The 25,476-nt window shown below is 32.9% G+C and overlaps 1 protein-coding gene across 2 annotated transcripts in view; it reads left to right on the top strand.

The window, feature by feature from the left end:
- The window catches only part of LOC108692410 (putative polypeptide N-acetylgalactosaminyltransferase 9), a 76,076-nt gene that overhangs the window by 36,726 nt on the left and 13,874 nt on the right, over positions 1 to 25,476 (top strand). For both annotated transcript variants that reach the window (XM_018200642.1, XM_018200641.1), the window contains exons 3-7: positions 15,482 to 15,651; positions 21,695 to 22,008; positions 22,432 to 22,630; positions 22,969 to 23,138; positions 24,400 to 24,528. In XM_018200642.1, coding sequence (XP_018056131.1) covers positions 15,482 to 15,651; positions 21,695 to 22,008; positions 22,432 to 22,630; positions 22,969 to 23,138; positions 24,400 to 24,528 — 982 coding nt within the window. The remainder of the gene's footprint in view (positions 1 to 15,481; positions 15,652 to 21,694; positions 22,009 to 22,431; positions 22,631 to 22,968; positions 23,139 to 24,399; positions 24,529 to 25,476) is intronic.

The following is a 25,476-nucleotide window of genomic DNA, read 5'->3' as shown; positions in this document are numbered from 1 at the left end:
TATATATATACACAATATAATTCTTTATATAAAATTCTTTTACAATATATTACATTCTTAAATAACTAATGTATAATTTTTATAGATTCACGAAAGTTCATGAGGCGTGCGAAAGTTCTGACATTTGCGAAAATTAAATGGATTTTAATTTATATCGAGAAACCCATTTAATATAGCTTTAACTTTATATTTCTAATAGTCATCATTAAAAATTACGAGAATATTTAACATCTCGAAAATGTCGCACTATGAATGCAAGTTTCGTAGCAAGCTGTAATAGCGTGATATTTTATACGACCTTAATTTTTTCTCGTCTCTTCAACGTTTCACATTTCATCAGCACATTTCTAGTCTAGCACAAGTCTTCTATATTTAACGAACAAGTTGGCGATTATATTGGCGATGTATATTAATTTCACAGAGATAATGTCAAAGTTCTGAATGCATATTTTTATGTTCTGCATAAGAGTACGAAATACGTCAGTCTATCCAAAATGCGAAAATGTTATAAATAAATGTCGAATGAGTTTCAATTTCTCTTTTGGTCACGCATAAATATCACGCCCGATCGAAACACATCGCTAGTTCCACTTGAAGCACGGTACTGCGGAACTTTTTGAAAAAGGATTATACACCTGCGCGTGACAGGCACAGACGGAATGCCGGCTGCTGTGAACGCAATAGAGAGGCAAGGAAATACGGGAGATTCGGGAAATACGGTAAAATTCTGCGGTGACAAACCGTCGCCGCTGTATTAAAACTCTCCGAGAGAGAGCCCTCCTCGGTCCGTCGGTTTCTCTGAACTCCACTCTCTCTCCTATTTTCGTCGTTATTAATCTTCCGCGCGTGAAAGTTGGCAACACCAGGATATTAATCACAGCGGGGCATCGCGGTAATTCCGTGGGACCTACTAATCATGGGGCAAGACCAATTAATTCGCGGCCATATTGCGGCTGAGAGTGAGATGGATGCGAAACGATGGCGGCAGCAGCAGCAGCTCACAGTAGTAACGGACGATGTGTACACCGACATTCGGGGAGCTTTTTCTCCCGCGTTACAAATCCTTGCACTTAAATCTTGGGCCTCGTTATGTTATTGTCTTTACCGCATTCCGTTATATACTTCATTATTTTATCTTTGTCGCCGAAACAATTAATGCATTGGATTCTCAACAAAGAGACTTTGGTCCACACTGATTTTTCATCAAATAGATTCAAATACTACGGCACAAATTTTGTAACATATCTGTGTGCAAAAGAGAAATTTGAGCATGCTCTTTACTTCAGTAAATTACAGTAAGTTGCGCGGAGAAAATTCCTTTAAAGAATTCCTAAAAAGAATTTCAATCAATCTTACAAAAGCATTGCACATGATACTTTACGAAAAATCTCGATTACGAAAAATCTCAACATTTTTATTGAAAGTCTTGATAATTTTAAAAAATTTACTTGTGCATCAAAAAGCTCGTTGAAAAATATCTTGTTATAGAAAACTCTTAATTAATTGGAAAAAATTGTGTTGCAGTTTATTAGCAGTAATTTTTGTATATTCAATAAATCATAAATTTAATACAACATTAAGGAGTCAATTGTTCACGTAACGATCACGATGTCATTTTTCAGATATAGTAGGTAAAAACTAAAGAGGTGAACAAAAAATAGGCAAGTGAGGAAATACTCGTCCACTATAAACAGCCAGAAACTTGGACAGCGTCCAAGCAAGGAAGTAATACTGGTTTTCCCGAAGGGTAGTAGTCTTTAACAAGCGAGGAAACCTGTCTTGAGCAATAGTTTCACAACGGATAACGAACACCATTGTCTAGAGATGCCGATAATTATGTGAGCTTGTCCAGTCCAGTGACAGTTTCGGACAACAGATAATAAAGACTTTTCCTCTCTCCTTCCCCCCCCCCCTTCTTCCCCCCTCTCTCTCTCTCTTTCTCTCTCTCTCTCTCCCCCTCTCTCTCTCTCTCTCTCTCTCTCTCTCTCCCCCTCTCTCTCTCTCTCTCTCTCTCTCTCTCTCTCTGTCTATTTGTCTGTTTGTCTGTCTGTCTGTCTGTCTTTCTCTGAAAATTGTGAGATATCTAAATTGATCACGTAACATATACAATTAACACACACCATCCTGTGGGCAATTATTATCTTGATTATTATCTTGAATGTACAGCGCCTCTGGTTATGCCTCATTGTTAATTAAAAGTATGGTCTAATTAGATAACAAACCGTTATTAAATTTTCTTATGCAAACATTTTTACAGAATATTTGTTTTTTGTTTGGAAGCAATAGTCAGATTTTGTATCAAATTATCAATATAATAATTATAATATATTGATAATAGAGATAATATATAATATTTGTTACTATTATAAATATGATAATTACTTATTACTAATATAAATTTATATATACGATATTTTTATAATAGAAGTATAGAAAGTCTTAAAAATACGCATTAAACAACGTGGCATTATGTGTACATGTAACAAAACATCTCTTATAGTATAAATTTTATAAACTTGGAGCGTAATTACGTAATAAGCTTTAACACACTATCGAATTAGCGTAAACGCCATAAGCGGGAAACTAAATAATATTAATCGCACTCAGCATAGCTTATTGTATCGGGGGCAGTATGCGGCTAACTCATGTAAATCGACAATTAATCATCCAGATGCATTGAGGCATAAATAAATTGCTAATAATAGCTCGTAAATAATATTATCGAACAGCCTCACGCGCTTCGATCTCATCTCAGGCATTTCACGCTGAATCAAGGCGGTTTATTGACACGGCAATTACCGAAACATCGACTAATAATTGCGAATGTAACGTGACGTGATAAGAGATGTATATATATATATATATATATATATATATACAGAGGTGTTGTCCATCCTGGGCTTTGTGCGCACCTGTAACGACGCCACGCAGAATTCATTCGAGCACGCCCGCATTTCTCGGCAGTGGTCCGCTTTAATTACATTCGGACGATGTTTCAATTTGAATACATAACGGCGGCATTATTTGCACAATACGATAATTACCATACCGCCTGGAGATGGGAATATCAGCAGCCGAATTTCGACTGGCATTACTGATGCATCAGGCTCATAAAGCCCGCCACGCTCCTGGCCGCATCTCTCCCTCTATTGTCTCTGAAAACAGCAGTAGTTAAGCTCACAGATAATCCCCGACGTAAACCTACTCTGCCGGTTGTGTACACAAATGCGTGAAATAAGCGTTTACGCGCGTAGACGTCGCTTAGAGCCGCCGGGTTAATATGCTGCATCATGGAAAACAGGTCGTTCAAAATGAAATATAAATAAATACAAATTCATTGCTTTACTTTTATCTTGTTTTGTCAGCGTTTAAAAATATATAAAGCGGACAAAGGAAGTAATTTGAATGATTTTTGATATACTTATTTGTATTCGTAGAATGAAATAATTTCTTTATTTTTTATACAACTTTTTAATGCTTATTCATATAATAAAACGAAATTTGTTTTTTTGTTTACGTGAACGATCTTTTTTCAAAAATACATTGTTCCAATAATCTCTGAGAATATATGAATAATTGCGTCGCGTGTTATATGTAGATACTCTTTTTTTTTTAATCATAGATTGCAACGTATCTCGTAAAACGTGAGCATCGCATCGTTTATTTAACGTCAATTCGCTTTGCCGCTGTGTTGTTTCTGCACCTATGTATATTTTCCTCTCACTACGTGCGATCTACCTAGGGGCTACGTATTCCTCGTCGATGCACCCTTACGAACACGAATTCAATGACTGCTAACTCCGTCGGCGCTGACGATAACGCGCGTGCAGATTTTGCGCGAAAGGTATAGAAATAGGATGCAAACGAGGATGCTTGTTAGCGAGCTAGTCGTACCGCGCCAGCATGAACCGTTCTCTTTCCCTCGAGTTCGCTACGAGCGATGGCAGCGGACGAGGATGTTTACTCATTACAGGTAAACACTATCCATCATCCCCTTCCAGAGCTTTCAGGTCGCGATTCCGTCCGGCGATGCAGCGGGGCTCGCCATCTCATTCGCGACGCGACACGATGCAAAAATTCGGATGCGACGATGTTATATTTTTTTTTCTCCTCCTTGCATACTCTTTCTTCAAACGAGAAATGTGCGTTTGGTGCATTAATTGCAATAATTAATTGTCAAATTTTTAATTATTCCAATATTTAACTGTGTTATCGGAATTAAAATTATTGGAATGATCAAAAAGAGATGACTGATATGAAAGCATTGAAACCAACTTCTTCTGCTTTTGCTTTTGATATGTTCTGAATATGCCCGTATCGTTAATATATTGGTATTTAATTTTATTTGTATTTCATACGCATTTAAATTTTTTGTCATTTAAAGTTATTTACTCAATTAATAAAGAGAAATGTAATTTACTAACCGCAAAATGCATGGCTGTTATTAACAATTATAAAAGGCCGGTTAATTGGAATGTACTAGCCACCAACCAATGGCAGCGGCGATTTATTCTAAACTCACATACAAGGCTCACATTATTACTTCATAAATATTTTCACTGGTATAACGGGAAAATGAAATAATATATATGAGAATTGCATTAAATTTAATTTAATATATTGTAATAAAATTTTGTATGTTCACATTGTTATTGTAACTTAAATGTGAAGTAAAATATAATATAATTTTAAACGAGGCCAGAGCGCATTTGTCAAGCCACTAATTACTTACAGTTGACCAAATGTATTTCACGTAGTAGTGACCGACATTGCGGGTCAGATGCCGCAAGTGGAAACAACCGCGTAAACTCTGCTATCGTATATACGTAAAATTATACAGCGGAAAACGGCGATAATAAACTGAAAAACCAGGATTGGACTGTATTCTCGGAATTTTCCTTCTGCGACGGAAATCCCAAAGTAACATAAATCCGAAGGGGGGATATACGATCGTAGCGGCAATATGCGAGTTACCAGTAAAAGAGAGAAACATCCACGGAACCGAAATGGTAGGCGTCTCTTACACTACATATCTCACTGCTGCCTCGAGATACAAAGCTGTCATGTTAACGCTGTCAACTATTGTACGTGAAATTTTACGAGGTATATATGCGAAACTACGAACTGTGACGCTCGTAAAGCTGTGCGCTACATTGTCGAATTAAAATCTCACTTCACTTCATTGAGACGTTTAGAAAGAATATCTAAGGTAATGTTGAAACTTGTGTAAAATGTTTAACTGCTGCTATAATATTGCTCGTTGCAATGGAATTTTCTTCCGCAATAATTTAAGATATACGTATTTTAAACAAACTTTTATAAATTATGTAAGGTACAGAATTTCAATATAGAGTGCAGAAACGGTTTCATCAAAACGGAAAAAAAAATTTTTGTTATATACAAGATGTCTTATTTTATATATATGGCTATCTGAAAATGCAGTCTGAAATTATAAATCAAATTTTCAAATCAATTTTTCGTGAAATTTCATCGCGTTAATAGCATTTAAAGCGTTTCCATTTTTCTTTGAAAGAATAATTTTTCCTTTAGATTTGGGACGAGTGAATTTGTCAGAATTTTAACAATCTATTTTGACAATAAAATATTAACGTAATTGAAATGAATATATTATTTTGAATATATTTTTAGAAATAATTTATTATATATAAATGCGTGTAACTTTTTGCTTATTTTTTTGTACGCACATTTTTGTAAGACTTATTACTTATGAAATTCAGGCACATTGCATTTAGCACTAAAATCTGATATAAATACGAGTGCCGAGAAATCTGAAAACCATCATATATCAAGAATGTTGTGTTCTTTCTCTCACATCCCACTAAGGGATCCCAATGTCGCTGGCGCTATATCGGGATACAAAGCTGTCGTCGCGCAACCAAGCTCACTTGGGATTTTATGACACGCGTATATATGGAATCTCCCATGCTACTGTATTTCATGCTTTCCATAGAACTTCCTGCGTAGTCTCCGGCAAGTGCTTTTACATTTTGGCAGAGCATTCGTTTCCGAGCGCCTGTCAAAGCGTCGTCAACCGCGTCTCGTTAAGATTGAATTTCAGTCAGTTCCCTCGTGAAGCAATCGGTGAATAGAGTGCCATGTGATTGCTTTGATTCACATACATCTCGCGTGCCAGAACCTTTGTACTTAAACGATCACGATTTTGCAAACTCTCTCTCTCTCTCTCTCTCTCTCTCTCTCTCTCTCTCTCTCTTTCGGATTTTGGTTTTTGTTCTTTTCCGCTATACTTTATCCACGTTAAGAAACAGACGAGATTCGCATGTACTCTCTACATAAAAGTGGTTTTACCTCGCTTATCTCGCTACATGAAAATTAACGTGTGTGATAGAAGCACGAGGATTTTTGTACAGAAAATTGCGTTTGTATAAAAAATACGTTGGGAATTCGCAATGTTGGTATTGTCATGACTATGATCCAAACTGAACAATAGGTGACACGATAACATCAAGGTGGCATTAAAAATGATTCGTAATCGATCGAAAACTATCATTTTGGAATCATTTTCACATCATTTAATATCAGCAGAATTTATTATTCTGTTTGAAAAGTCCGCTATAAATTTATATTCTGAAAAAAAGAAGTAATATCGATGGCTCAAACCCGGTTATTAAATGATACAAGACATAAGAAAATAGCTTCCGTGTTGGAACGACGTTCGTTCTTTTTTTTCTTTTTTATTCTGGTCAGCGAATAAAGCTTTAACATAAACGTTACGTGTTGCTGGAACCATGCTCATACAGACTTACGGTATCCCACGAAATTAAATACGACGATATAAACGAGATAATAATTCGTAGGTTAACGTTCGGAACGTGTATACAGCTATACATTCCGCTCACGCCCGCGTGCGAAAGCTCTAACTTAACGGCGGTTCCTCGTATATACCTATACGTGTGTGTACACGTACTTTCCATGGCACGAAGAAAGGTGAGAAACACTTCATCATGGATATTCTCGTTTACCCCTATAGCCGAAAGTCCGCACCCCATCGAGCCATTACGGATCTTTATGATACCTCGCGGAGCGGATGCGAGCTTGCAAGTTGCGATATTCTCGTCGCGGAGAGCTAATTGAAACCGCGTCTGTATTTTTTTTCATCGTGCCAGAGAAAAGAATACATAGGAAATTACATTCCGAAAAATTCAATACACGTCTTCCTCCATGCTCGGTTTTTCACTATGAAAATATCTCGTTAGTTGAATAACTGTCAGTAATAAAGAACACAATTATACTGGATTTTATATTATATTTTTAGTACATGTAGGAAAGAAATCGAATTAAAAGAGGACCGAAATGTCTCTTTTGCTTTTTTTCTTTGTTTCTTTGATTTACTTGCAAATTATAATGATATTGAAATGTACAAAATGTCTTTGCGAATCCGAAATATGAAAAATGTTCGCGAAAGCTAGCGTGATCCATCTTTCTCTTGAGTGACTGTTTTCAGACTCTCAGAAAATAGGTCTTGGAGAGTCGATCTCTCTCGTCCAAATATTACATAGCCCAATTACATAACACACGCGTAAATATGAAGAAAATGTGTGTTCAGTTGTTGCATACATACAAACATGTGTCGGGTCTTTGGGAAAGTACAATAAATACCGAAAATAAAACATTAACTGGGCATATTGAATCTGCACAATAATGAGAAAATTATTCCTTTTCTGCATATGTACACTACACATCCGGATTCATTAATTTCTCTGTAAAGAATGAACATGATATGAATGATGCGTTTTGCACAGAAATGAGTCCATCTGTTATAAATATTTTCAACACTCGCATGTATCATATTTATATATTATTTATATAAAAAAATCCTTGAATACTGCAGTTTTTGGTTATTTTCGAAGAAACAAGATACACACGCAAAGTCATGATGTACTCATAGTGATATACATGTTTAATGCTGATTTTAAAACTGATTTGTCAATATAAAGTGAAAGCACTCTAATAGTGTTGTTTTGTGATACTATGAAAATAAAACTTGCGTAAATGTGGTCTCGTAAATAGCTTTCAGGAAAAAATTATAAATCGAAAAACGATCTGCCACAGTCATAGAAAATTCATAACAAGTGAATTCATTTCTGTACAATATATACGTATTAGAGAGATCAGCAAATCTGAAAATGTATTGAATGTATTGAAATTAATGAGTAGTAAAAATTAATGAGAGAGTGCATGAGTGTGAAATTGCACACAAATTTTCGATAAGAAATTTTTCGCGATCTTCGTAACGATGAAAAATCAATCGGAATTTGAGTTTATGTAGGTCATGCATTTTTATCACGCTGGCCATTTCGGATTATCTGCATCATCTTTCTTAAAAATGCGAATCTATTTCTTTTGGCTCTCTTATAATCTCGTACGAGAAAGGCGCTCTTATCCATCGGTTATGACGAGAATCCGGGGATATCTAGATTCTCTTAGATTTGAGGCCATTCTCGAAGGACGCCAAATGTAGCGTAACTTACAAGAGATATCGCAAAGTATCCAATTTTTCCGCTTTATTTCTGAGGTTTAGATTTAGGTTATTTTTGTTGTTTGAACAGGATTATTATCTATCGCGACTTATAAAATATCATTGACATTCACTGTTATTAGCTATTTATGCTAATAGATTGAGGAATTACAATATCGAATAACTTGTGTAAGTACAGTTAAAAAGATAAGAAAAATATAAAATCATTTGTAAGGAATGTCGACGTTGACTGTTGTAACGTAATCTGAAGATTCGTAGACAAACGATTCTTGAAAGGCAAGAAAGATGCTCGTAAAAGCCCGCAATTAGCTTCACGAAACTTTCATTTATCTTTCAGAGAAACGCTGAAACAGATATTTTGCAGCGCTACCCTCGCAAAAAGTTTTTCTTTAAAGATATATAATTACGCCAGGGAAACTAAATTAGATTGTACATCTCATTCTGCATTTTCTGATAGCCTTGCGAGTTTTAAGATGTTTTCCTTGCATTTTATTGCGGTATCGGGCAAAAGGGATGAGATGAAAACTTGGATATACTGCAAATCAATAAATTCCATTATAAGGCGTTTTTCTTTGAAACTTTAAGAAACAGATTATATTTTCCCAAGCTTTATTAACTTTTAATAATGGTTCAACGAAAAGATTATGATAATTTATCACATTTAAATTTTAATTGAATAAAACATTCGAATCTATTTCGTCACGCGATATCTATCTGAGAATATTCTCATTACAACTTATTGGAAAAGAAAGGCTTGCTGCCAACAAAGGAAGAATTTGGACGCGAGAAATTTGATTCTCCATCTTCTCACAGCGCAACATCATTTCCCCGAAGCTTGGTGCTCGTGCACTCACTTCCACAGTATTTGACTTTCACTCACTTCGCGCGCGCCTATTTCTTCAATTTCTACGAACGAAGACAAGTCAAGATCCCCGCAGGCGAGATGCTTACGATGAAGAGACTTGCAAATAGAATTCCACGCATCCGAGATGCAGGCCGGGCGACGCGACGCGACGCGACGCGATGCGACGGAGGGATGAGACGCAGCATGAAACGTGACGCGTTTGATCGAGTGCAACGCCTTGCGGGGTTTAGGCGATTGGGATGGATGACAGGAGGATGGGGATGGTAAGGGTGATCGCCGAATGTGCTGAACGCGCGAAGGAGCCGCTTCTCATTCGATATCCGTGGCTGATTTCGAGGTACCCATCCCGAGCGCCGTCCAACAATGGAGTCTCTTTTGTCGACGGAAAAGAGGATATCGCTGTTGAACGTCAATCGACTGGAAACGATCGATGCGTTTACTGGCTTAAGCGATTTCCCACTTTGTTCGAGTCGTGCCGCGTGCGCGATTTATATTCGTGGTCGTGCGCTTTCACGATATATTAATACGACTGTGACGATATTGCTATGATTTACTTTCAACCTATACGAGCTGTATAAATACGCATTGACAGGTAGATTTTTCCCACATCAAGCTAATAGAATGATTATTCTGTTATATAAATTCAGTGTTGACATAATATATATTTAACGCTTAAACGATATATTGCAATTTTAGATTTATTATTTAATCGGATAATATATAATAGTATTATGAATTAATCATTCATTCGTGCAGGATTTGTTACAGATTTTTTTTTATCGAACCGGAAAAAATTTTTTCGAGTGGATAAGTTATACGAATAATTGATATATCGAGTGTAGTCGATATATTATTATATTTTTATATAAATGATATTAATTATATTAAATTACTACAATTATATTAAATGATATAACGTAACGAGTACCGTTGTTCATAATATGGATTAAAAATGACTTATAGAAAAGGAGATTAAGAAACCTGTTATTGCTGCAAGAATTATGTGCGATAATAATGACAAACCGCGACCAGAATTTTCTCCGTGGAAGCCGTTATTACTGCGAGATTTATCACCGACAATGTTGGAAATTAAAAACGCAAGTGCTCCGCATTTGAAAATGAGAATTTCGCCAGCTTTGCTTTACTGTTAAAATTGAGTACACAAACTAATGCGGAATGAGAGGAATGCAAATGCAAATAGCGTTGATTCAGCTTGAGCGTTTGCTTTTTGCGAGCCTCTTTTACTTTTCTAGTCAAAAGCTTATCTGATGTATGGTTAAGGATCATCAGATATGCAATTAACAATAATGTAGGAGGCGTACCATTGCATAAAATATTATTTTAAAGAATCTACGTAAATAATAAAATAAATTTCAGTCTTTTTAATTAACATTATATTACATTTTATATATACATAAAAATCTAAATATTCTACAAATTAATAATACTACAAGATATTTTCTTTTAAAAATCTTTTAGAAATATATTGTACATATAAGCAACTTTCCAAGCTGCATTATTTTTTAATAATGGTTAAATTAAAAATAAATTCTTGTAGTTAAATGTGAAACTTCTTATAAAATTTTATAGAGGAAAGGGAGGTAAAATGACAACCTTAAGGTTTGTCGATTTTTTCATAATTTCTGAGATGAGGTAAAGAGATTGATTTATTTTTTTTCAAGTTTATTACAGTCTTAATTCATTTGTAAAAATTATAAAGTTGTTAAATAAATTACAATTCTTTAAAGTTTAATTTTTTTGAAGACATATCAATTTTGTCATCTTGCCTTTATATGTGAGTAAGATGACTTTTAGTAGGATATGACGAAAAGTCAATTTAAGTTAAAAATATACTTTTTATGAGTAAAAAAAGATTTATTACGATATGTTTATATTGTTTTAATATATTATAAGAAGTTTTAAAGAAAAGTATAAACAAAATAAAACTTTTATATAATTTATGAAAATAAAATTATTGAAACATTAACATTAATAGTTATATTTATGTATTATATGTACTGTATGTAGTAATTATTATATGTAATGAACTTATTAGTAAAATATACCTACTTACTACTGTGTGTACTCAAAAATAAAATAAGATTTAAATAAAATGATTAAAGAACATTATAACTAAACTTGGATATCACAATTACATCACATGAAAGCTAATGTCTTAATATCACATAGAAAAATATTTATAATTAACCTTATTTTTAACCAAGTAGGTATTTAGATGAAACAAACGTGAAAGTTATAGTATAAAAATAAATATTAATTTTTAATTGTGATTATGAAAATATTATGAAAAATGTAACATATAGAAACAATGTGTACAGTTTATATAATTCTTCTCTTCTTCATGTCCATATTAATCATATTGTATTGTAGGAAGAAAGATTTGAATCATGAGCATCAAATTATTTATTATTTGAGTTATAAAAACGTCACGCGCGGTCATATAACTTATAATCTACTTCCATGCGAGCGTCATTTTACCCATACACGACATTTGTCATTTTTACCCACAGTTACCTATGTATATTCTTATTTAATTAATAAAACCATTTTAATGCGAAAAATAAAAAAATATTAATATGTTATTGTATTCGCTTTTAGTTACACAATATTGCAATTTTATTACAACAAAATGAAAGCCTTTAGGGGAGATTGGGGCTAATAGACTCATTTTTCAGTTTTGAATTTTTACAGACGAAATTATCGAAAAAATGAATTCTACGCCAGTTACTACATTTGACTAACAATATTTTAACAATATTTTAATTTAAAAGTAATTTAAAAGTAAGGGGAAACTGATAACTAATATGAAAAAATGCATTTTTCTAATGCATTTCATTCAACTAGGAGTATCGGGACTGGGGTAATTCGATTCTAATTAATAATTATTAAAAGATTAATGTATTTTAAGCTATATTTTGGCTATATAAGCTTTGGCTATATTAATAAAACTTTTATAAAAATATATTTTAAACACAAACATTCGCTTCGCAGGGCAAAACAATGCTGCTTTTTGCAAAATTTGTTCATTTCGTGCAAAAACATATCGAATGAGTCTAGTTTTCGAGAACATTTACTACTGGAAAATCTCTTTAAAAGAATAAAATTTTGAGTAAATACTATAAGAGTCGTCACTAAATGAATCATACAGTTCCATGCTGTAGTTAGTCTACTATCCCCATCCGTGTATTTAAAAAAAAATTAACAATATATGATAAAAAAGACACACAAACAAAAAAAAATCTGTTGAACTTTATTAAGTAAGAACACTACACTTACTATCTAAGCAAAAATCAAATATCTCAACAATCATATACGATTGTAAAACAAAAACTTTGAGAATAAAAATATTTACTTAAGTGTGCACAATTTTTTAAAATTGTGGCATAACTTCTAATATAGATGTTCGCAACAAGACGTTATAGACAATAAACTGAGCGACAGTCGCTGTTGCGTGCTCAGATACGTTTACGCGTGTCTCATGTGTTTTGTTTTTAATGTAGCTTCGATTATTTTACTTAGTCAACTGATCCTGGTCTTCCCTACTATAATTATGTCATTCTTTATATACAAATATTGCAAAATTACAAGTGAATGCATCACATTTTTTAATATATTATCTATTTTTGTAATCAGATTGAATTCAAATTATAAGAGATTGTGTATTACCTGCCTTTAATAAGTTAAGTCTGTTTTTCTATTATTAGCTAAAAAATTAACAATTCGTTATCTTACCTTCTTCGTTACCTCCTTTCCTCTACGCATTTTATAATGTAATAATTTATAAAATAAACTAATATCTCTAACTGATTATATAAATAAAATTTATATAATGAAAATTAATTAATACTATTCTATGAAACTTCAATATAATATTGATCTCTAAGTAGATTGTGACTGTATATATTCGGATTTTCTTATTTATACTTTTATCTTCTACGTATAGTTACATAGTGTACATATATCAAATATATCAAATAGGTTGCATTATAACGTATCTGAAAATTAATAAGAGTATGCTTAATCGAAATAAATTAGAGATGATGTTAATATTTAATTAATTATCTACGTTAAAATTATACATATTTTTTTAGACGAGTTTATCTCTTCTATGCCGTATAAAATTTTCAATTAATTTCTCACTCTAATTTTATATTAATTTTATCTTAATATGATATTCGTCGCGGCGCCGTTATCTTTATGAATTTATGATACAGCATTCATTCGAAACCAGATACAGCATTTATTCGGGACAGAGAAATTAAACCTCTCTGTTTTTATAAGAGAAAACCTTCTTTATTATTTTATTATGGTCTTATAATATCCTCCTTTCCAACATGCTTATAAAAAATTTTAATTATCATGTGACATTTTAAATATCATATGACATGTCTTACAATTCACAGCTTAGTTGTAACGTACGCAGTTGAATTTATATATAAAATGTATTATGATTGATAAAAACGATATGTATAAATACCTGTGACAATTTATGTAAAATTCAATGTGACATGCTTGTTCTTTTTATATGAAATTTGTTAAGCGTCTGTTTTTTTTTTTTTGGATAAATATGAAACAACATGACATGTAAATGTACTTATTCTCTACATTGCCGCTATTCATTATCGATATTAAATTATTAATATTTTATCTTGTAATTTTTATTGTTTTAAAATACATGTTTTAAAATACATTATATCTCAGTAATCTTTTTCTGATATGTTCACATTTTTATTTCAATCTGCAAAATATTTTCAAGAAGTTTCTCTTCTTTTCTATTTAGCTTATCATTATTCTGTTATTTAACTGTTTACCATTATCTTATTTTCCTTGGCTAATTCTCAAATTAACTGAAGAATTATTATAAGATTATTATTATAAGATTATTTATTATGTTTACTTGTACTTCAAGCTGTTTTTGCAACGAAAAAATATTCCTATGAAAAAATGTAGACGTATAAATATACATATATAGATACATTAAGTTTTACATTTCATCTGACATAAACACCTTCAATCCGACATGGAAACTGATTATGAAAGGATCTCATTCACGAGTAGATATTCGCTTCGGTACACCAGGAAGGATAAATCGGAAATTTAGCAAACAGTACATTTCGTGAACGATGCGTGTGCTGGCAGCTGTTAATTGAAATTATTCACAGATGGTAATCATAGTAATGGCCGTTATTGAATGGCACATCTCATAATCGCTTCATTAGCACGCAATGCGCGCAATCGTAACGTGTACAATGTACTTACTCTCGGCTGCAGTATAATGCGCTAATTACAAACGAATACCTTGAATTAATATATGATAATTATCTCATGGGTGGAAGCATACGTATTTATAGCAGAGCTAATTACGAAGACATCGATTGTGAATCGAAATGTATTCATGTATTAAATGCATTATGAGACTACAAAATCGCGAATAGCGAATGCAACAGAGTAAATATTGGATAAATACAATGTGTATAGAATTTGACGAGAATATGTTATGTTAATACACAGAAACGGCAATCTCTCGCTCTCGCAAGTATTACGAAAAAAGTGAAAAACACATACATTTTATTTGCCATATCCATAAACCGCGACGTGTGTCTGCGGCTAGCTATGTGTTCGTGCATTAACTAGGTCCGGAAGTCTCAATCCCTGCATCCCTGGAATTCATTTTGCGGTGAGCTTCGGGCGAGCGTACACCTCGTGGGCGTTTAGTTTACGAACATTCTCTACCTTAATCGTATTACCGTATTTTCCTGACATATCTTCTCGTACATATTATCGGTTTCGCTTAATCATCCCTGTTGCGGTCTACAGATCAAGAACTCGATTCAGCCATACTATTGATGCACTGTGCTCGTGATTGTTCTGCAAACAATCATACAATCCGCTATCGAAGTTAATATTATTAGAGGGACGTAGACAAGACCTATATTCAACATGAAATGCAACGATATTTCGATATTTTGCTTCGTTAGTAATATTTGTATATGAAATATAATTTTAACAACACGATTTTCCTTTATAGCACAATCGTTAACGGTATTTGATGATTGCTTTGATTCTTTTTGTTTTAGGTGTAAGGAATCTGGTAGGTACTTGAAGGATCTTCCGCCTACAGCAGTAATTATCTGCTTCCACAACGAAGCTTGGTCTGTGTTGTTGCGTACAGTGCACTCCGTGCTGGATAGATCGCCAGAACATCTCATACAGGAAATCATTCTAGTCGATGATTTCTCCGACATGCGTAAGTTGTTTTCTACTAATATAGAAAAGTTAACAAATTCGTTATTATCTTTCAAGTTTCGTTATTATCTTTCTGATGTTAAAATCTATAATACTGTTACTGATGCTGCATCTATGAGACCTATTTAATTTATGTTAATTAAAAAAACACTAATTTTAAGGAATCAAAATAATAAACGTAATTCGTATAAAAAGAATAAATATTAACAAGAGAAACGCCTGTAATTGTCTTTTGATTTTGATAGATTTGAATATATTTTAGAGTTTGGATATATTTCAAAAAAAAAAAATTAGATTATTTTTTATGTGTTTATTTCCAGATTTATGAGACGAAACAACATCTTGAAAATAACTTCTCGATAATAAAACTTCATTTTCGAATATTTTTGCAACTATCAGGTATATGAACAATTGTTTTATACAAAAGTTTTATAGTATTTTATACTCTTAATAACAGTGTTATATTTGTCAAATTTTTAAAATTCTCCTTACTCTTCAGGGGGACTCCTAAATCTTAGAAATAAACGTATAAAAATATGCTGGATCTAATATCTTTTGATGCTCTATAATTTATCAAAATCCAACAAAGCTCATCAAAATCAATAAAAGAGATTCTAACGATTCTCTTGTAAATATAATTTTAAGAATAAGAATAATCTAATTTTTGCATAATGCAACATAAAAAGAATTGAATTGTTCGATATTTTTAACAAAGAAATTTATAATTAAATGCATCCAATGGATCTACCGTCAACTCCAGAAAGTTAAAATTGTCGAATTTCATAATAACGCACAGTAGACTTAATTTTATTTATGCATGCTTCAAAACAGATTTTAACTTTGTTTTCGATACCAGAAAATTATGAGAAATAATTTATATGATCATTTATCGGGGAAAATTAATATGTAATTTGTATCTCTATTGCATGACATATGATATATTCAAGGTATTTCTTTTCGTATAAAGCGAAAAGTAGACGAGTTACTCTCGCGTTATCGCTCGAACCGCACACGTACTTTAGATTCAAAACGAAATATCTTCTATGCTCGATCGAAGCGGAATAGCATATCGTTTCCGTAGTGTCATAAATCCTCGTGCAGCTCTCATCGCCGAGCGATGAAAAATCCTCGATAGAACGCCAAAAGGGGAACTCGTAAGCACAGAACGCGAACGGAAACCGCGAACCATTATATTCGCGTACATGCTCGTACAACCGCGTCTCTATTCAGAACGGTGATTCGTTATCGCGACAGTGTTTCGTAGTTTTGCGATAGATCGATTAATTGCAATCCATCTCTCTACTGTGTCGCCGCGACGTGAATAGAAGAGAAACTCTCAGCCTGCTTTACAGATACTCTGAAAATTACGAGAGGTTCATACAAACTCTGCTGCTCGGCTCTCTATAAGTTTAACGTCCTCACTTGTTCTCGTTTTCCGAAATTGGGCGTGAACGCGCTATAGTGTATCAAAAATTACAGCTATGGGAATACTTATATAAGAAAGGTTCAATCTGAAAACTCGTAAAAATCTGAAACTTTGCAAAATTAAAATATATGTACCTATACCTGTAATTATATAATTATATATAATTATATAAATTTTCTATTTCGATTCTAACATCGAAAACACTTAAAGAAATCTAACATTTCCATATTTTTGTTAATATCCCAGAAACTAAATTAAACTATAAATTATCAGACGAAATAACAAATCGCTATGTGTGACAATCAGGTTCAAATGTATTTTGTTTTTATATTTTTTGTATTTTATTTGTGAATTTCAGATTTTAATAAATTGTTTTGCCAAACTTTTCTTATTAGAAAAAGAAAATTTAGAGAAAGAAATTTTGAAGAAGAAAAACTATTTGAAGCTGTTTCTATATTTTTTTTATAATAAATGCTTTTTCGCGAAATGAAGAAATAAAAAATGTACATATATATGTACACTTCGGCGAAGAAATATTTGTCATTGTTCAAGTTTTGATGTCTTTATTAACTTGAAAAACTATGTTTGTAATTATTCATATTCATCTGTCAGAATATATGTTTTTCGCCTAAAGGCATATACGTGAAGTTGATAGAAATATATGAAACATGTAATTTCGTAAATGCGGGCGAAACAAATACGTACGCATTGTTTGGATGCAAAAAGGCAATTATAGCTTCAACGTAGTTGCACGTTTTCGAATAAACTAACGTTTATACAACAGCCACTAAATCGAAATCTAAATTACAAAACTAGTAAAACTGGAATCACTGTTAGCAAAAAAAGATCTATAGTTTAAACTATTTACGAGCGTCAGTTATATTTAAAAAATATGCATTCACACGAGTTGATACATATAAAATATCAATTTCAGAATAGATGAAGGTTTGCGTCAACATTCCTGAATTAAAAATATTATATTATTTTTTGTTTTAATCGTATATCGAAGAAAAGACAATCGATAATCGCATGGAATCCTACCAAATAATACAGGCGGATGAACATAAAAATCCTGAGAAAGGGTGTCTGAGATTAAACTGGATTCGGGAAAGCAGTGTATATAGAATAGTTGCTGCAATCTTTATTAAAAGCTCAAGATAAGCTCTCGTCCCGACCGGAAGTTAAACCTATAAACATAATTACTTGCTTCAGCAATTTCCTGGCCAATATTTTATATTAACTATTAACAGACAACTGATTGCTTTATCACAGAAGGAAAATATAACACTGCCTCTTATATGCTTTTCCTTTTTCGCAAAGATAATTAAAAAATGCGAACACGATAAATGAATTTATGCATGCTTTTATTTAAAATAAAATTGCAACATCTAATTCGAGAGTTCCTTTATACGTATGAATTTCTTTATATATAATTATAATTAATCATCGAATATTTTATTTCAATTATATGGATATTATATTACAATATGATAATTTTTTATTATATTAAAAAATTATCTCTTTATTCGCCGAAACGCGCGGTGGGTTAAAATGAATTCAATGATTAACACAAGTCCACAAGAAAGTTACAGCGTAGACTTTAGCCTTTCTCGGCAAAACTCACGCACGATAATTAGCTTTTATAAAGGGGATTGGCGACGGGGATTACAGAGTTAATTATGAGCGCTCTCGACGGCGACAGACTGTGCTCTTTGAGTGGTTCCATTATCTACGCCTCATATAGTGCACTCAGCAAAGTCATAATAAAATCTGCAATAATGGCCAGGGTCGGTTTATGCGTGCCTCTTTGTGTTCGGGGAATTCATTAGAAATTAATTCGGTTTGGAATGCGCGCGGATTCCATGCGCGCGAGCCAGTTGCGCGTGTATTAAATGTCTGATCTCTGATCTCTTACGGTTCATCTCTTCTCGTTCGAGTGCAGCTAACAAGGACGTAACGCTCTTCGTTCAACACACACTTCAGTGTACTTCGAAAGGAACATTTTCTCGATTCATAACTACCAGCGAGATCTATACAACGATCCCTATATAGTTTCCTATAATATATCTCGGCACGAAAAAATTCTTTTTGTGAACTGATACGCAATACGGAATCGCTGAATGGCAATCGAGCATGATTTTGTATTAAAGCTTATCAGACGCGCAATTCAATAAAAAGGAAATAAAATCAAATGTCTTGTGCGGTAATCATTGCTCTTGCACGAAACACGTTGATCCGTAGAATCCCATTATACTATCCATAGTTAATCGAGCTTACAGGGCAGAGGCTTAGGATTAGTGGTACGGTCCCTCATAAAGCCATCTTAACGAAGAATAAATCACAAATATATCCTAATTGCTGCCTAGCGATCCGTAACTATAGGCAGTTATATGTTTTAAATTTACATCTCGCTTATATTTGTCAAAAATAATACAAGATAACAGACTGAGATCTCGAAGCATCCACACAAGTGACATCGAAGATTTTCAGTGGCAATATCGATATTATTTTTTTTTTAAAATCAGAATTGTGTATATTCAAATGAAAAACAGATAAAGGAATTTAAAACAATAATAAATCGATTCCTCGCCGGCGTAATAAAATTATTTAGGCCCGATTGCACCAATGTTACTTTGATTTTAAGCGAAATTTAAAATTCTCTCGTTTTAAAACCGAAAAGAGACAGGAACAAAGAGAGTTTCAAGTCTCGTTTAAAATTAGAATAACGTTGGTGCAATCGAATCTTGGAGATTTTAATGTCATTATTGATCGTTCTAAGATGCTTATGAATTATCGAATTGCTAGTCAGTTTAATTTGTAATATTACTGCGGTACTTTTATGAAGTTTGCATTTCATAACCAAAACATTATTTTGGCGCGCAATTTAAAGGATTACATACATAATATATATATAAATTCACATAGAATTATATAAGAGAGCACTTAAAAATTCAGCTAGACTTAAAAGGTATTTGTCTCCTATTGTTGGTACTCACATATATATGTGGTCCTATGATTCTTAGAAAATAATAAAATGCTGTGACGATAAAGGAGTTTCATGCATTTTAGGCGATTTGAGAAACATGCAAGGATTCACCTTTTTTGTTACTCAAATTTATTTACTATACTGAAGATACGATTATCAAGAAATTAAGTTTACGAAATATTTAACACTTTATGCCAACATGTGCTAGAATAAATTATAAAATATCTCGTAAACTAATGGTTTTTTTATATCTCTACTTAATCCTTTTATATGCAAAATAATTACACTATGTAAAAAAATCATTTAATTCTATTTTAAAAAGTGGATAACTTTCATATCTTTTCGATGCCTCTATCTCGAAAAAAATTATGATCAAAATATGTCCTCTTTGAAACAATTTCAGTTTTATCTGAAACATTATTAATCGTTTCGAAGAAAATTGATTGTATTGATTAAAATGGACTACCCTGTATAGTGCAAATAAAAGTTATGACTTTAATAATAATTTATTTTAAAAAAAGAAACGATTTTTATATAAAAAATAAAGAGAAATTTTAGATATGATTCAACAAAGTAATTATCGTTGTTTTCTCTTGCTTAAAAAAAAAATTTTCCGAACTATTTGGACAATTTTAACCACGATTTTGTAATTCAGTAAATAAAATTGAATAAGAAAAAAGATGAATCCATCCCTGTGTACTTTTCAAATTGCCTAAAATACATGAACTCCGCTTTTTAATCGGATAACAGTAACAATATTAATATTTATTACAACTTTGTAAAGTTACATAGCTGTTATTTTCCATTTTAAACAAATCTTCATAAGTTTGTGAGCTACGTCCTTTTTCTATATTCAATCGTTAGATACCTTAATGGCGAATTAGAGACTAGTTTAGCGGACATAATCTTTATTAGAATAGATAAGCAGCTACTTTTTTTTTAATCAGATGTTGAAATGTTAATAACACGTCTCTATGTATAAGAAAAATGTAATTAAAATGGATTATTATACCAGGATTATCGTTCTTTCTATCTAGCATACGATTAAATTTATTGTGAATAGGAAATAAAGTTACAACGAGAAGGGTAATTGTTGTTACCGCAACAGTTTGCGAATGACATCATAAATAAACCGTAATCTGACATTAAGGATGTAATCGATTTTAGAGAAATCTAGAGAAACGGGTATATTCACGAGTATATTCACTTTATTGTTGCATTTATCGTTTACCGAAGCATAGATCCTACCAACTTATACCTATTCCAAATCGGCGGAGGTCTAGCAAACAATGGTGGTTGAGACAAAATCTACAGATCCACGAGATTAATATTCAAGCAAATTCTGATATTAAAGACGACAAGTTCCGTCAATAACGCTGCGTATTACGAGATTATACCATGAATTATATGACTGTTTAATATTAAATGCTGACATTTCCTATAAAAAGGATGTAAGATATTTTAAAGTTAAGATGGAACAAATACTCCATTATTCAGTATTCAGTAACACAATGAAAGATATAATATAGGATATAACTAAATATAGAAATAAGTTAATTACGCAACGCGATATTTTATTATTTTGATGTTTTGTTTGTCCGGTGAAATAACGAAAAATCAATCCTTTTGCAGCTCATCTCAAGCGCCAATTGGAGGACTATATGATGAATTATCCAAAAGTGAGAATTATTAGAGCGAATAAACGTGAGGGCCTTATCAGGGCGCGCTTGTTAGGCGCTGCGGCGGCCAAAGCTCCGGTCCTCACATATCTGGATAGCCATTGTGAATGTACGGAGGGCTGGCTAGAACCTCTTCTGGATCGGATCGCGCGCGATCCGACGACGGTAGTTTGTCCGGTGATCGATGTTATAGACGACACTACCCTGGAATACCACTGGCGCGACTCGAGCGGTGTAAATGTCGGTGGATTCGATTGGAATCTCCAGGTAAACGAAATCTTCACGCCGTTCTTTTCCGAACATTGGGAAACGGTAGAAAATACCTACGTCTGTCTTGCCGGAATGCAATTGATTTTCACACGCGACAGCGTGACACCAAACTAATTATTTACTGGGGAAGAAACTGATATATCGTGTAAAAGCCACTTTATGGGACTGCATTTTATTATATAAAAAGTGTTTTACATCTATATTTTTTTAAATTATTTGTTTCTAAACTGACAAGATGCGATTAAAAAAAAATAAATAAATAAAAAACTGGAAAATGTAATGGTAAGACATTAATTTTTTAAATGACTTTTAAGTCTCATTTTATAAAGTTATCAATTTGTAATATTATATTATATGATCAAAAAGTCATAACCATTTATTTGGGCGGATTCTTGACATATATCAACATTTGTTATCAAGTTCAATTGGCACGCGGTACCAGAGAGAGAGAGAAAGAGGCACAAAAACCCGGCCGAACCCGTTTGGTCACCAACAATGGCTGGCGGCCTCTTTTCAATAGACCGAGTTTTCTTCGAACGGATCGGCACATATGATAGCGGCTTCGACATATGGGGTGGCGAGAATCTTGAATTATCATTTAAAACCTGGATGTGCGGAGGTAAGACAACATGATAACAAAAAAAGGTTTTGTTTTTCTAATTTAGGAAACTGAAGTTCTAAATTACTGTAATCTTATAATATAGAAGAATTATCTTTTTTTTTTTATTTTGTTCTTGACGCTAAATGCGAATTGTTTTCCTTTTATGCATTATATTTTCGTTGTTCTTTATTTCGAAAAAAATTGCACGCATTTATGTTTTTATTCAAATGTTTCTTTTTTTATTTTCATGTTTTAACTTATTTGCATTTACACGATTCTTAAAACTAGCCAGCAACGTGTAAACGTATAATTCAACCGAATGAAAATGTTAATCTAATAACTCGACGCGTTCTCAGGCACCCTGGAAATCGTGCCATGCTCGCACGTGGGTCACATCTTCAGGAAACGTTCGCCTTACAAGTGGCGCAACGGCGTGAACGTGCTCAAGAGGAATAGCATAAGACTGAGCGAAGTGTGGCTGGACGAGTACGCCAAGTACTACTATCAGAGGATAGGTCACGACAAGGTGAGTACTTGCATCGTCGCATGCATAACTTTCTTTTCATATAGAACCTCTTGTGCAAATGCTACGGGGGAGCAATCCTTGTAGCGAGTTATCATAAGCGATCGATGTAAGATGCGGAAAATAAAATGAGATAAGGATTTTATACGACTAATTAAATAAAAATGAACTTCAATATGTTCAACAATATTCGTATAAATAGATGGAGAAATATTCTGTAATATAAAAACACAGGAATAATTTTTAAAAATTTATATTCGAAATTATTCGAGTTGTAGGACATAATCCCTGTCAGGAAATAGATAATTAGTGATAAATTATCTTTTATCGTGAGCTAAAGATTCCATTTCTTGTCGCGGTGTATCGGTAAATCATCGAGTATGTTTCTTTAATCCAAGTTTCCCGTAAACATTGGCTGAATGGGTTGGTTGGATGAAGGATAACGATAAAGGTGGTCGATGATGGAGAGGATCGTAGACCAAGACTTGTCGTAAAAAGGGCCATAAACGTGCCAAGTGCCCTTAAGGCTCGTGCGCATGTCCTCGCTCTCCTCCGACGAAGGACGTTTCTTTCGACCCCTTCTATAACGATCTGTCATTTATCCTTGATGCTTGTCCGCCCCTGCTCTCCTGCCGAGATCCAATCGGCGAGATAAATCGAAGCGTAGAGAATAAATCGCTTCCGTAAGCACGTCGCTCTATGTAATGATCGAATCTATCGAGAATGTCGTCCTCATGGATGGCTTCATAATGTAATGAGATAAATCGCTCTTTGTTTATCTCTATTTTTAGGCGTGAATAAAGGTTCGCAGTAGTAATATCAATGGTTGGGTTAGACAGTTATTGGAAACAAGATGGTCCAGTGTTGAATAAAAAATAAAGCAGCGTTTTATTATTGAAAAATAATTATTATTGTAAAATATAAAAAAATAAAACTTTGTAACGTCAATTTTTTTATTCTTCATTAATTTTCTTGTTTCTGCGATTTAATTTGAATTATAGCAAACAATTTTTTATTCAATCAAATATTTTCAATTCTAAGGGACATAAAAAAGTCTTATGAATTATAAATTTACTTTATTTACGATTTATTTTTAATCGATAAATTTTTTAACTGTTATTTTTATTTTTGTTTTATAAATTTTTTAATTATTATTTTTATATGTGTAATCTCTCTCTTTATGTTTATTTTAATATCCACACAATTTTCATATTTTTTATCTTTTGTTGTTAGCACTATTCTACTATACACTGAACTTTTGTAGGGCAACTACGGCGACATATCGGAGCGAAAAGCTCTTAGGAAGAAACTGGGGTGCAAGTCGTTCAAGTGGTACCTGGACAACGTTTATCCGGAACTCTTCATTCCAGGCGAGGCAGTCGCCTCTGGAGAGGTAAGACTATTCCACATTCTCCTCTTGAACGCTTTTTTTTAGCGGCTGCTGACATTACGCGGTTCGAGAAATACCACCAACCAGAATGAAGGAAGAGAAAGCGAAAACGTTCCATCTTTAACGACGTTGCCGTGGCTTTGATCCATCAAGGTGTCGGGTTACAACATTCGAAGGCTCTTTGTGAAAGGAAATGTAGTCAGTTAGATAGATAAAGTCATCAAAAAAGAGTCTTATTCTCCTTTTTTTATATTGTTTTTTTATATAAGAGAATATCTTTTCCATCGTGATATTTGTTGTTATATATATAGTAACACTTTTGATACATGATAAAAAATGAAATTTTTTACCTCATTACATCTTTTTAATTAGCTTTTTGCTAAAAAAAATATTTAAATATGAAGCAATTTCAAATTTAGCTTAAATATTGTAAAGCGATAAAATCTTGTTCTTCGATTAATTAATACATTTCCTCGAGTATGAATATTAGCAAGAGGCGTTGATCGATGTCGACGAGCTCATGACATTGGAAACATGCCGCTTTGATTGCGAAACAATGTGATTCGTGGTCGGGGCAATTGCGATCGGATTGCGGATGGAAGCTTGTCCGATATCTAATCGGAAATCGATTTCCACAGATCGATGTTATAAATTCTTAGGCTACGTAGTATAACTGATTTTGTCAATGCAACTTGATTACAAAGCAAATGCCTTTACAGAAGAAGTTGTTTTTCGTTCCTTTGTAAAAGCAATCCGGAAATTTTTCTTCGAACATGTCCATCGCACCTGATTCTTTCAATTGATATTAAACATTAAATGTTTTTTTTTTTTTTAGAAAAATAGGATTCAAAGTTAAATATGATAAATGAGAAATTAAAAAACTAACAAAAAATTAATAAGCTTTTTATAGATTCCTTTAATTGAAACAAATTAGAAAAATATAAAATTAAT

The sequence above is a fragment of the Atta colombica genome, unplaced genomic scaffold (genome assembly GCF_001594045.1).
Source record: "Atta colombica isolate Treedump-2 unplaced genomic scaffold, Acol1.0 scaffold7, whole genome shotgun sequence".
NCBI classification, from domain to species: domain Eukaryota; kingdom Metazoa; phylum Arthropoda; class Insecta; order Hymenoptera; family Formicidae; genus Atta; species Atta colombica.
Note: the sequence above shows the minus strand (reverse complement) of the source record. Positions and strands in the feature narration are given on the sequence as shown.